The sequence below is a fragment of the Cupressus sempervirens genome, chromosome 1 (genome assembly GCF_028749045.1).
Source record: "Cupressus sempervirens isolate cs-2001-9-10 chromosome 1, ASM2874904v1, whole genome shotgun sequence".
In the NCBI taxonomy this organism is placed as follows: Eukaryota; Viridiplantae; Streptophyta; class Pinopsida; order Cupressales; family Cupressaceae; genus Cupressus; species Cupressus sempervirens.
The window spans coordinates 509930470-509944775 of record NC_143118.1 but is presented as its reverse complement, the minus strand read 5'-3'; the positions used below and the strand labels follow the sequence as shown (position 1 = coordinate 509944775).

Sequence of the window (14306 nt, the reverse complement as noted above, 5' to 3'; positions counted from 1 at the left end):
CACAAATAAGGCTGCAAAACTAGATATTGACTATTGCAATATTCACTACAGTTATAGTTCACTAAGTCATCCAACACACACAAATTCTTGTCTTATTGAAAATCAATTGATGGAGTAATCATCATGCACTAGGGGAATATACACAAGGACACAAATCTCTTCCTTCATACCCAAATTGGGCATTGGATTATCTTTAAATCTACACAATTAATCCTTCCTCCAAGTTATGCACAACAGACAAGTGCCCTTTCTCAGGTTGTTTATGACATAGGATTTTGTTTGACATTGTTAGCCTGCAAACTCATATGTCATTTGAGTATACTTATTAGGTGTTACATCAAATTGAATGAGCATCATTCATTACATCTTCAAAGAAATATACAATAAATGCTTATATGAGTTAGTGTGTCACTGATCTACAAAATCATAATAATTGAAAAATCAAAAAGTCATTCCTTGATAAACTAATGGTTTCCAACCTATAAATGACTTCAATCTCTATATTTCTATAAAACAACTAACTAAAAAAGGAAAGGTTGAGAGAATCAGGTAATGTAGGCAACTCTATTAGGGCTATGGACACTTGATTGGCAGTAAGAGCAATGCCATATGGAAACTGAGACAATATCATCCTCGACCCTACAAATGCCGTTTTGGCAACAAGGCACTATCTGGTTTGATATTAGGAATGACCAAACTATGACAATGGATTTCAAACCATGCTCTCTTCAAAGAGGAATGCTTAACTCACATTCACACACTACAATGAGTGCTCAATTCAACTCCTTTGATGGAATGGCATATGCAATCTACCTTTATAATTTTTTATCTTGATAATGTCATTATTAATCTTACACACTGGATTGCTGAATATTATGCATTGTAGTTACCATGACACTCTTCCATTTATTTCTACAACCATTTAGCTTTTTATTCTATGCCACAATTCTTGAACTTTCTAGATTTTTCATTAATGTAGGTACTTCTTTCTTCCCATGCTTCCCATACCCTTCGCACCTCATATTTCTCCATCCAAGCCTTGGGGCTACAAATATGTAAGAAAAAAGAGATTGGGTGAATCCAAACAATGTAGTCTTAATTAATACATTCTACAAATATAACTATTCCTATTGGAGCAAGAATAAGGAGTGGTTTTACTTCTTATTGTCCCTCTCTTTTTAGTGTGTTCTCGATTAAGCCTTGGGGATGCACAAATATATAAGATTTTTTTTTTTTTTTTTTTGGTGACTTTAAAAGATGTAGTCTTAATTGATACATTCTACAAATATTGGGTACAACAACCCATTGTGATACAATTGTTCACAAAATTCTTATTGCATAATGACATATATTATGTGTATTCAATTAAAACAAATACATACTATTACTTTAAGACATAGGTTATTGCATAAGCTAGTCACTATCAGAAAATATATTTGTATTTATATTTGACAATAACATACAATGTCATGTTCAAATATTATAATTTTAAAATTGCATTCTAAATACAATGACAATTGTATTGCTATTAAATTAATGTTTATTAATTAGACATGCAAACAAAATAAATATCACAAACCCGAATGATACTTTTGCAAAACTTAGCAAAACATTATAATTGCAAAACGAAATCTCATTCTAGTTATATAATAATGTTTCCTTCAAAGTTGTACAACATAAAATAACAACATCAATTTAATTCAAAGATATTAAAAAAAAATACAACATAGACTTTGACCAATGAATCAATGTTTACATATTGATCATACATAAAAAAAATAGATTTAAAAATAAGTTTTAATTAATTCAATCATTAAAATATTTTTAAAGGGATTCAAACTCTTAATAAATTAACAATTATCAAAATCATCAAATCCAAAATTGCACATGGGCTTCCTTTGCACCTCCAATAGTGCAAGTGCTAGTATATAAACAAGAGTTGTGATACAAATAGTCCTGGCTAATGTAAAAAGAGAAAAAGGAAACCTGCTTATAACTTTGAGTAAATCTGTGGTGTATACAAGTTTTTGTATCCATAATAAAATAATTTTGTCAATTTTATAAATGATAATTTAATATGTATATAATATTCATATAACTTGTTTTATAATATTTTTTGAGGGCAACTATATTAATGTAAAATAAAAATTATATAAGAATTTTTTTCATTTTCCAATCTTAGCTCTTTACTATTGGCTAAGTAATGTGTTAGTGTTTCTATATTTAGAGAGTTATATTAATTAAAAAAAACTAAAATACATGAGATTTTTTAAAGAATTGTAGAAATATTTATTCTCAATTTTTTAAAGAAATGTAGAAATAGCTTTTTTATTGGTGGCATAAGAAATATTTTGAAAAATTTAAAAGAAAAATAAAAAAATACTAAGAAAAATAGGAGGAATCAATTAGGAAAAATAAATAAATTTTAAAAAATTAAGATAACGGTTACAAATACAATAAATATATCTACAATAGAAGCAAATTAATAGTAGAAAATGAGTAGCGCAAGAAATATTTTGAATTTTTGAAAAGAAAAATAAAAAATTCACTAGCATAACTGATGAGAAAAAAGAAATAGTCTTTAAAAAATAAAAATAAAAATAAGAAAAATGCAGAAGATTACAAATGCAGTTTAATATTTCTAAAATAGAGACAAACTAACAATACAACAAACCTAAAATTATATAATTAATACACCTCACATATATAAATTGAAATATGAATATACGTAAAATTAAAATTAGGTGAAATATGTAAACTAAAGACAGGAACAGTCATCCCACCAAACTACACCATTTAAAAATGTAAATATTTTATAAACCATTGTCAAATTGACAAAAGTTTAATATGTAATAGCTTGGATTATATAGAGATAGCAAATAGTTGGGTAGAAAAAATAGCAGGGGTCAAATGTGATTCTCCTAGTTGGCAAATGAGAGCTAGTTCGAAAAGCAGCTCCTTGGTTTCTACCTGCATCTCCTATCTCAAACCAGGTTCAAGCACAAGCAACAACAGTAACACTGTGCTCAATAAAAGTAGATCTGCTATGCCTCGGAATTCTCAATTCAATGGTGCGCTTTTTAAGTACGGCCCCAAATCTATACAGGTACGCCTTTTAATCGAATCACTTGTTATAGTTTGTTTGGGCTATTCTTTCAAAAGAGATTTCGAGGTGGTCTCAATTAGTATGGTCTATTACGTCAAGGGGGATTTCAACTGTTCTCAAGTTTTGTTTGATTGACATATCATGTCAAGGGGATTTGAAGTATTTTCAATTTTTTGGAGCAAAGGCTGTACCGACGAATACTGTGGGAGGTTAATTTTTTTCTGTGATATATTTGATATTTTACCTCCACATGTTATGGTATTAACTTGCCTTAGCAATTGAAATCGTAAGTGGATTGTTGGTAGAACTTTCTCTAGTGCCATTGGACCAAAAAAATATTTTTAAAGAAATCTCGTAAGTAGGTTGATTTTGAGTTGGGGAGGGTTACGGTTCAAATGCTATTTCCACTTATTCACAACCCTGAGTCCAAAACTTGGCATTTAGTAAATTGCCAAAAGGTGATACCCACTGGTCAGTGGAAATAAGGCGAGCTCCAGAAGTTGAACTGAGTATACTTCATCACAGAAGGAATCAATGCAGTTCTGTGAGCGGTAAATAGTAAAATACTACTAAATAATAAAACCTCGCCATTGTGTAGCCGGCGTAATAGCTTTATCCACCCTGTTGGGCATCAGTTAAAAATGCTAGTACCACGTGACTAGCCGTGAACTTGTCTCTTTGCTTTTGTTTGATCTGACAACATAAATAGTTAAACCGTCCTTTATGTCATCGCGCACCTTTTAATTTCTTTCCATTATATGGAAGTTCAGTTATATGTAATTCATTATTCTGAATCATTTTGCGTAGCTTCATATTTATGTTTTGTCGATTTCAGGAAAGGCTAATATAAGAATTAACCTTGCAGATTGCTTTCAAAACTGGGGATTTTAAGCAGCAAGTCATATTCATCGGGGGTCTCACAGACGGCCTTCTGGCAACAGAGTATGTCACACATGTGTACCTTAAAAGATAACGTCAGATCTGAATTTTTGTAGTACTGCAATGTTGCCACACGTCCCGGAATTCATGTTCAAAATTTGAAATTCTAATTCCATGCTATTAAACACTGTAAAGTGAAACAAGAAGGGTTGGGAACATTTAAAAGCAAAATTGGTGATGGATGAGGGAAAAAATTGAATTAGATGTAAGTTAATTTGCAAGAACTCTAGTAAATTCATTGCATGAATGCAAAATTTTTTGAAGCAACAAGGATGTTCGAATATGGCAGAGATTGTTGCCTCTTTGCATAGGAAGGAATAATCAATAGTGTCAGTGCCTGCTTACTTCAAGTTTTAATTCTACTCAGAGCACTCTCTTCTAACAGTAGCTCCTTAATTGACGTGTGAAATAACATGTTCATAATGAAAACGTGGTACTACTGAATTCCTGCCTATTTTTGTTTAATTTTAGGATTATTATCTACCTTGTGGACCACTAAAATTTTCATCTCCAGTTTATTTGTAGAAGCAAACTCCTTCAAGCTGGATATACAACTTGTTTATGGATTTCATAACTATGTTATCAACAACAACTTTTTTCCTGCATTACCACATTAATAGTTTGTTGGCCACCAATTAGTCGATTAACCAACCAATTGTTAGCATTGGAATGATTTGGTTGGCAACTTAAGTAGCAATAAGAGAGAAGAAAGAAACAGAAAGTAAAAGAATAGTTAAATAGTGTTACGAACTCAATTGTAAACAGTGCAAGTGCTGCAAATTCTAGGTTGATTCCTCAGGTAAGAAAGTGGGAAAAATGATCTACAAATGGGTATTATATAAGCTCTAAATTTTTTGAAATTTTCTGCTGTAAAGCTTAGTTCAAGCTTTAATTGAGAATACAAATTTCCTGAAACTGCGTAAATCTGGAAACTTAAAACTACTTCAGGTTAGAAAAAATAGCTGAAAATCTTTGGAAGTAGTTGAACAATGAAGAGAGATTCAATTGAATCTCTCTCTCTACTCTGCCCAGAAAAAATTAAAAACGTAGAACTTCACAGCCACATTTCCCTTTGACATATTTTTTCTCTGAAATTTTTGTGTTTTATGATTAATGATATAATTCACATAGTTAGCAAATGTGAGAGAGGAGTGGGTTGAGAGGCATTAGCTGCACATAATTCTTTGTTGAGAAAGAAGACATTGGGGTGTAGGGTGTACCTCCTCAAGTGGATGCTCCCTCTCTCTCTCTCTCTCTCCTCTCCTGCTCTCGTGCATTCACTTTTGACTTATTAGGCCTAAGGGGGAGGTAGCCTCTCTTTTGCTTACTATGCTGGGAAATTATAGCTTCTTTTGTTCTTACTCTAGAACTCAACATGGACTATACTTTTGTGTCCTAGACTTTTGTATGCCTAAAATTAAAAAAATTGTTTGAAATCCAATGTCTAACTTTTATACCCAGTTGAGATTTCAAAGCGAAATGATTTGCTAGCCAAAATTTGCGAGCATTCTCATAAATTGAGCTTTTAATCTTGAATGGGAAATATTATAAATTATTTTCCAAAATAAATTTTAGTATTTAATTTAATTTTATTAATTTCTCATTCGATTACTTTAAGAGGAAAATAATTAAAATTTCATTCAAATGTCCCTCCCATGCTCACATTACTCGAAAATCCTCAATTTCTTTTCCTTTTGGTTAGAAATGCTAAAAGATTGAGCAAACACAACCAAAATGGTTGGGAACATAGTTGGAAAACTCACCAAAGCCAAAAACTCGCCAAGGCCTGAAAAATAAATTTAGGAAAAGTTCAGTTAGTTTTCTGCAAAACCTCGTGCAGTTAAACAGTTGCTTTTTTTGGCAAAATTCATCAAGAAGATGCATCTAATGAGTCAATAAATGAGAACACAAAAGAAACAAGCTTAGTCTAGATACTTTAAACACAAAGTGGGTACAAAATTGCATTCTCGTGAGGAATGTTGATGGCTGGAAGCAAAATGTTAAATAGAATATGTAAAACTAAAAGTAAATACATCATTCCAATTACATCTACCTCTTCTTAGCTCGGTATGTTTGATTCAGTACGTGGCTTGTCCTAATCCTAGATGTAGTTCTGTCTCTAGCTTTGCCTTGCACTATAAATGACTACAGATTCAACTCAATGTCATCTAGTGCGAAACCAAATCGACCCCCCTCCTCCATAGCCTTCCTTTCCAAATCATTGATGTCATCCTCTTCAACAACTCCGCTTCAAGTGTGCCTCAAATCAGCTTCAAATTGATAGAAATCAGTTCGCAAGTGTTTGGAAGACTATTTTCCCCCCCAGTGAAATACAAGTGACAAATGAGAAATGAAATTAATTGGGACCTTTTTTTGCCTTTAACTGTTGTTATAAAACTATGACCGAGACTTTAACAAAAACTCACCGAGTTTCTGGCAAAAACTCTACAAGTACTTGGCAAGTTTTTGGTGATAGTAAAAGTCGTAAGAACTCCCCCAGCCAAAAGACTTGGCCAATTTTTGCAACCCGGAGAGTACTCTGCCAGTAGTACATCTATGGTTGGGAATGCTCTAAAATTGTGCACTCAATCCTTTTGGTTACTAATGCACAATATTCTAGCACTCAAAACCAATATGGTTACTAACGCACAAATCATTTACAACCACTTAGTTATGGATGCTCAAAACTTGAGCACTTAAAACATTTGGACTTCTGATGTGATGATTTTCCAATTTTTTTAAGAAGCTTGTAACTACTCACCAAGAAAGTTGTAAATGCAGTTATGAACATGAGGGCTTCAAATATACCATTAAAATTCATCAGAATAATTAGCAGAGAACAGATTTGTTGGAAAGGTTTCCTCAATTTCCAAGCAAATGCATGGCAAGTCGGTGAAGAAGCATAGGCATGATCCAGTAAATTGGTTGAAAGAATGCTTCAAAAAGGATCATACCAAAGGAGGAAATTAAATACTTGGGTAATGTGTATGAGACTTGTTTTTGCAAGGGAATTCTTGAAGATTAAAAATTCTGTGCCATGGTACACATATAACACCATAAAGATTAGTTGTCTATAAAATGCCTTGATGGCATGTGACCTATTTGACAAAAGATTTTGGGGGAACATTTACAGGATATGCACAGATCTAATTTGTTGAAAAGGGCTCTACTTTAATTCTAGTGCCAAGTTTAATGTCAAATTTTACACCCTTTTCCAGCATTCGGCCTTCCTGTGCCACAATGAAAGCTTTATAACAGGGTGTGGAACGACATCAATACATAGTAGAAGAGGGAGCTTGTGAAAATATTATATCAGATGCTAAAGTTGGAAATGCTGGTGGTAGATGTGCATACAAAATGTGGAGGCATAGACAGTGAAACAGAATTGTTCAAGTAGCACTTCGAAAAGATTTTCCCTCATAAAATACCAATGATAGCAGTTAACTGCTTGACTTTACACCTCTGAACCGATGGCATTATTGGAATGTCATGGTTTTATGTTTCGAACACAGTGCAAGTAAATGTTTTGATTAAATACATGAAGGAGGGGCATTAGAAATATTCAAGCAAAATATGGACTCGTAGACTTGGCATGCAAACTGTTCATCAAGATCCTGCAAAGAATGTTATGGGATGGATTGTCATTGTCGCGGTATTTATGTATGCAAATTAGAAGCTTTAGTGCAAATGCATTTGGCAGGCTTAAAGCTGAGTTCATCCTTCTTGCTAGTGCCATGCATGAGAACTTGGAAACAGCAGTTGGAACATTGTCTTTGCCAATCAAACAAATAAACTATTGGTGGTGGTATTCATTAAAGCACTGAGATTCTATGATTTTTGTTAGATATGATGGTTGGAAGTGAGGAATTTATTATAAAATATTCTTGAAGCCTTCAAGACTGCATGTTTTGTTTACAAGCTCAATAATAAAAGAAATGGTTAAGTAAAAATATAATGGCTATGATCAATTTTGCCTTTAGCTAGGATGCTAATTGATGGGATTCTTCTATGAGTTTCTGCAAGGCATAATTGATACGTTTCAAATCTTAAGGGGAGAGATTTTACAACCTTTGGCATAATCATTAGATCTTCATCCTTTTCACCATGTCCTTTGATGGTGTTGGGAATTCCATCCACATTAAGGAGACAGGCCGCAATATTTTCTTCATCTTTCATTTTCAAGCTCTAAAATTGTCTTCTATTGGTTTGGAGCTTAGCCTTCTTAACTTTATCATGATCTTCACAGATGTTTTGGAATTTGCTTAAGATTTCTTTTGCCAATTCATCATGCACCATCTTGACAAATTCTGATTCAAATAAACCACACATGATAGCTTTCATTGCTGGCACATTCTTTCAACTAGCCTTCTTTCCAGCCTGATTTCTTGGTGGATGTGATGGAACTCTATAGCCACTCACAACGGATTGCTAATATCAAAACCAAGGGCCACTAGGTAAGTTAACATCCTTATGCTCCAAGAAGTATACTTTTTTCTGCGTTAGGGATATCATGGAGCATGGTGGGAAAAGCAAACAATTGAGCTCAGTTTGAGGAGAGACCTTTTTGATTAGCCACGTATGCTCCTGAGAGCTATCTTCAGGTGGTTAGATTATTTCTAAAGGAACTCACTTTAATATTAATTGATGAGCACACACTTATACTTGGTGCGGCAGGGAGGGATGGGTGGAGCTGGGGTGGGTGGTGAAGCAGTATAAGATTATCTTTCACTTATTAAAGTTTCATAGCCACAATGAAGCAATTATGTAAGATTTTCAATCAGGAAACACAAGATTATGTGGAAACAATTTCAAAAGAAAACCACAAAGAAAGACTACTTGGATCTATTGTCTAAATTCATCCATCTGCAAAATAAAATTCTCTAACAAATTTTTGTAGGCACCAACTCACTAGAGACACCAATCCCCAAATGAACGAATTTTTGGCCTTCTTGAATGTTGCTTCTTCAATGGATGATGATCATTTGAATATCCTTAATAAAATCTGTTTGTAAATGCTGTAAATTTTTTCACACATTCAGCCTTCTTCAGACATCTGCTTGTATTGGAATGATTTACACTTTGTGTTTGTTTACCTTATCCCCTCCTTATCTTCTTTTGTATATCCTCCTTATGCTTCTTCGTGAAAAGGGGCAATCCTTCCAAAGGAGGCATCCTTTTTCACTTTTAAAATCTCAACTTGGGCACCACAATAATGGGCTCAGCTAGCCCATGAAATTGAAATATCCAAATTTAAAACTCAATAAATATTTTCTTTTGGTATAAAATTTAAACCTTCTTAGTGTTTATTCTCTTCATTGATCCTCCTTTGACATCAATAACAAATCCTTTTGACATAAATTTTCCTTTGACATCAATGATAATATTTTCAATACTCTTGTCAACATTTGCTGAGCATTTGAAACCCATAAAATCCACAGGGAGGCCATAAATTCTAATCTAAATGGGCAATTGTAATGTCCCCTACTTAATGCGACCATCAGGGTCAATAGATTAGCCTATGGCAGGAGCTTCCGTAGGCTAATGAAGTGATTAGGGAGCTCATTTGGCAGTATTTTCAGGAGTTACTATTTTTAGTAACTCAGTGGGAGTCAAGTGATATGGAAATTTGCAGTGTTCGGCTTGGTGGATTTAATTGAGCTCTTTCCGACAAGCTATCATACATGGTATTTTGAGTTCGACTCTTATATGATTTTAATGCCAAAGTTAATTTACTTTATTATAAAGTGATAATTAAATAAAAGACTTATTAATTAAGTCACTTTATTATAAAGTTGTTTTAAAAGGTGTTTCTCATTTATCCCACATCGCTTATGCAAATGAAGTCGACTTCTTGGAGGACTTTATATTCTCTTGGCTGGAATGAGTTGGGGTATGCTTGGATGATATTATTATTATGCTATTGGGTTTTTGGGAAATCTAATTGTTGAGCTTGGAGGATGAAATCCCTCTTTGCTAGCATTCTCTTTCCTATTGAAAGACACAATCAGGAGGATTATTGGGTGTTTTCATTGAGGAAATACAGTGGGATTTATTGTGTTTTGCTACAGTGCATGTGAATAGTGATTTTGCTACAGTGCGCGTGAATAGTGATTTTGCTACAGTGCGTGTGAATAGTGTTTTGCTATAGTGCACGTGATTAGTGTTTTTGCTATAGTGCGTGTGACTAGTGTTTTTGCTACAGTGTCATGAATAGTGCTGCTACAGTATGCGAACAGTGTTGCATTGAGCTTCTTGTACACTCTACCTGATAAAAGTTTGGGGGGGGGACTGCCATTTCATCAGCAGATCACTACGACATCTACTCCCAAGTTCCTTCCATCATAGTGTTCATTTTTTGGGCATTGTAATTGTTAAATACCAGTCTGAAAATTTGCTGCAGCCTATAAGGGAACTGAATGCAAACATTTCTATTGCAAAATCCATATTTTATCAACAAATAAGGAGGTTCTAGACTTTGCATATTTATTGTTGTATGTTTGCTAAGTGTTTGTCAAAATACCATGTTGAAAATAACACTCTAATTGATAATACTTAGTAGTTTGCAAGTCTCCTCAAAAAACAAAAAAAAGGGGCGTTATTACAATGATTGACAGCAGAAGAGCTGTCAAATGTTGGTTCCAGTGTTGAAAAACAATTTCCTTACCTAAATTGTCTAGGATGAAGCAAATAAAACCTTGATCCAATTTGACAAAGAGGAGATTTGAGTCACAAAACAACATTTAGAATGAGAGGAATCCATTTGTAACACTACAAGCCAATGGTTAGGATAAGATCTAATAACCATTGTGCCTAAGAAGGATAAGGAAAAAGGATCAACTTCCAGTCTAGATAAATCTACTGTACAGGACTCTTCCTTCACCAAGACTAGTTTGGGGAGGTCTAAAGGGAAATCAGATGTGCTTTTCTAAAAAAATGGTAATCCTCAAGTTGGATTGCATTGGCCACCATTGCAAGATTGGAATGCCTTTTTGAGGAGAAGCAGCCATAAGAATCCAGAAACTTTCTCTAGGTCAACTGTAGAACTCTGTTTCTGAAATAAACTACCTTGCCAAAACTATTCAAAAATTGGGTAGAAAAATTTAGCATTCAATAGGGAAGATTGATTTGCTTTTGATACACACTAACCAGCCCAATACTCCCTCCGATATAACAACTTGTGCTCAAATTGGAACCAAAGCCCAATCTTTGATAAAATTTGTACGTGAATGTTTGCCCATCTCTCTTCAGTTTTTCCTCTAATCATTTTTTTTTGTTTTTCAAATGAGTGCACAATATTTTTTGTAACCTTGTGGATTTTATTGAGGTTAATTAGAGTGTGGCTTGAGCCAGAATTACTAGGTTAGGGCTAGACCTGAGTCAAAGTTAGGGCCCAGCCCTGGTCTAGATCAGAAGTAGAACTTGGCCTGGATGGGCCTGGGCTTGTCCGAGGTTCTTGGCAAGTTTAGTGACATGAATATTGGTAAATTTTAATGTAATTCTTTATAAATTGATGTTGTTTTCAAAATTTTATAATATTTAATAGTGTAATATATGCTTGAAACAATGTCTATGTGCATTGCATACTTTTTCAGGTTTAATGTCAAAAGATTCACTGCCAACATATATTAAATACTAAATTCATTAAGTTTTCTTGCCAATGGTCATAAGTCTTGTCTTAAAGGATTTATTTCTTTTCAATGAGAATATTTGGTAGGAACTATTGAAGTGTTGCAAGTGTTGATTATATTTGATGGTGGATGGTTATATTCCAGGTATCTAAAACCCTTGTCAGCGGAACTAGAGAATGAGAACTGGTCTTTAGTGCAACCTTTATTATCATCTTCTTACTCAGGCTATGGCACATCAAGCCTAAAACAGGTACATTTCCTTTGATATTCCTTTACATTAGGATCAGAATTTATTAGACCATTTGTATTGTGCAATATACACTATCTTGGTGCAGTCTTTGTGATCAGTAGGTTAAGTATATAACTTTATCTAAATAATTTGGATAATTTGAGATTTTCTCTTACCATTTGAGGTCATGGAATCCAAAATAAATGGTTTAGAGTGATTTGGATCCTAGGTGTTCTGGTGGGAAAATGTCTCTTTGAGAAAGATGGGATTTATAGGTTATGCATAGGAAGCAATGAATTAGTTGCTAATACACAATCCAATGCAATCACTAAACTTAAAAAAAAAAACAGATCTGCTAATTCTGTTTAAACTCAGAGTGAATACATTAAAAAAAGATAACCCAAGTGCATGGAAAGGAATGAGAATCCTTCTGACTAGACTGGGGAAGATGCTTTAGTTTGGTCCATTGATGATTTTGCAATATACATCATCGTCCCTCAATGTGAGGAGCATGAGATATAGCATATTACAGTTACAAACAAGAAAAAGTATCGTGGCTTAATGTAAATTGTGAATGTTCCAACTTTCTGTTAGCTGTACTCCTCAACCATTGGTGTCCTGTTTCATGCCAAGATATCCCTTTGGAGATCTTTCAAATTTGCCAAGTGTGCTGCGTCAAGTTGTGCATAGCCATTTGTTGGAACATGCAATGAACAATGCACAATGTTGTGTGCAGTAGCACCTAATAACACGGGAGTTGTTCATTGTTCTGAAGTGCTGAAGAGAGTAGTGTAGAAAGGGCATACACAATGTGATCAGATGTTCATGTGGTTGTGCTCAGATCATTTGCCCTTTCTTGAGAAGCATTGGTCTGCATTGTGTCTTTAGTGAGTTGTGGAAACTAAATGTAGAGTTTCTATGGATTGTAACATGTTGCTCGATCTGTATTGTGTTTCCATAGTCACATTGTACAGATGAAGGGAACCTTGGCATATGTATGTGTGTCAATTTGAATAATCTCAGCTTGTGTGCTAATGCACAAGTGTCTAGAACCCAAGATTGAAGGATGTTGAATTGATGTTTTCTTAAGAAGAGGAAGAATGTATGGCTTGAGGAGTTTGACATTAAGCGCTGAATGCAAACCCAAATATTGTAGGAGATTGACAACGGACTTGTTTTCTCTAGCTGTGTGTAGAATGGTGTATGGATCCTAGTAACAAAGCACATGAAAAACATTCAAGTTCTCACATTTTAAATGTACTTGGAACTTTTGTCCCATTTTGAATTGGTTCGTTGATTTGTCCATAAACCTTTCAAACCTACATCAAATCGGGAAGAAACTAGCAAAAACACATTTTATTTTGAAAAACTGCATTTAAAATGCAGGTAGTAAAAATATGATTTTTTCACATGGTCTGTGTGTTCTTTTCATCCAAATGGCTGTGTTCTTATTTCTTGACCTTTTCAAGCAATTGCAGACATTGATTCAGACATTTTCTGATTATCAAACTAGGGCAGGACTAACCTTGGACATCTTTGTAGTATGCACTTCTAGGTTAAGAATTTATGTGTTCATCATTGCTAATAGTAATTTCACATAATGTTGAAGGTAATCAACTAATTGGTCTAGCTGAGATTGATCTTGATTTAGAATGGATCACAACCGGGGAGGAACATACATATGGTAAAGAGGATTTGGATATCTTGAATGAGGTTGTGGGTGATCATGACCATGCTATTTTAGAGCAATTGGCATGAATGCAAGGGCATTAGCATGTGCTTCACATAATTAGTCATTCCCTTAGAAGCTTTTAGAATTAGAATTTTGTATTATCCTTATTGTTTTGTATATGACTTACAAGTATATGGCAATATGTACTCTTACGACTTAAAAATCAATGCTTAATTAGAGTTTATGATTAATTGACAACATTGAATCTTTATCTATGCATTATAAATCAAGTTTGGACTTTTTTTCTTTTATAAAATAACATTTTCATTTATTTTCTAATGTTTTGAAGAGTATAGTAGCATCTTTTAATTGGCTGTGTTTTTCTCATTTTAAACCAATGCAATTAAAGTACATTGACACTTTTAACTTGTGCCATTGGTACATAATAAAACTTGCCCATGGTCTGACCATGCCACAGAGGCCTTATTGTTTGGTGCAGTTCCTTCTAAAGATTCATCCAAATTCATTGCTGATCTTGAAGGCACGGGCTGTGCAATATGTGTTCTGACAGTTTTAAATTTTTTTGCGACTGATACTTGAGAATCCACTGACCCAGTTGGCAATCACTTCGAATGTGTTACAGAAATTTTCACACTCTACCTACTCCCATTCCTATATGTGACTCCAAGTGTGGTGGTGCATACAAGGCTATGTCAAGGGTGCTATAAGCTC

The 14306-nt window shown here is 34.0% G+C and overlaps 1 protein-coding gene across 2 annotated transcripts in view; it reads left to right on the top strand.

The window, feature by feature from the left end:
- The first annotated feature begins 2896 nt into the window (after nucleotides 1-2896).
- LOC149578471 (alpha/beta-Hydrolases superfamily protein) overlaps nucleotides 2897-14306 on the top strand; it is a 90838-nt gene continuing 79428 nt past the window's right edge. Inside the window, exons 1-3 of one of the 2 annotated variants that reach the window (XM_089829304.1) lie at nucleotides 2897-3106; nucleotides 3972-4048; nucleotides 11818-11923. In XM_089829304.1, coding sequence (XP_089685430.1) covers nucleotides 2933-3106; nucleotides 3972-4048; nucleotides 11818-11923 — 357 coding nt within the window. In that variant the 5' untranslated portion in view covers nucleotides 2897-2932. Of the gene's footprint in view, nucleotides 3107-3842; nucleotides 3883-3971; nucleotides 4049-11817; nucleotides 11924-14306 lie in introns of those variants that run through there. The other variant, XM_089829307.1, reaches the window with a different exon arrangement.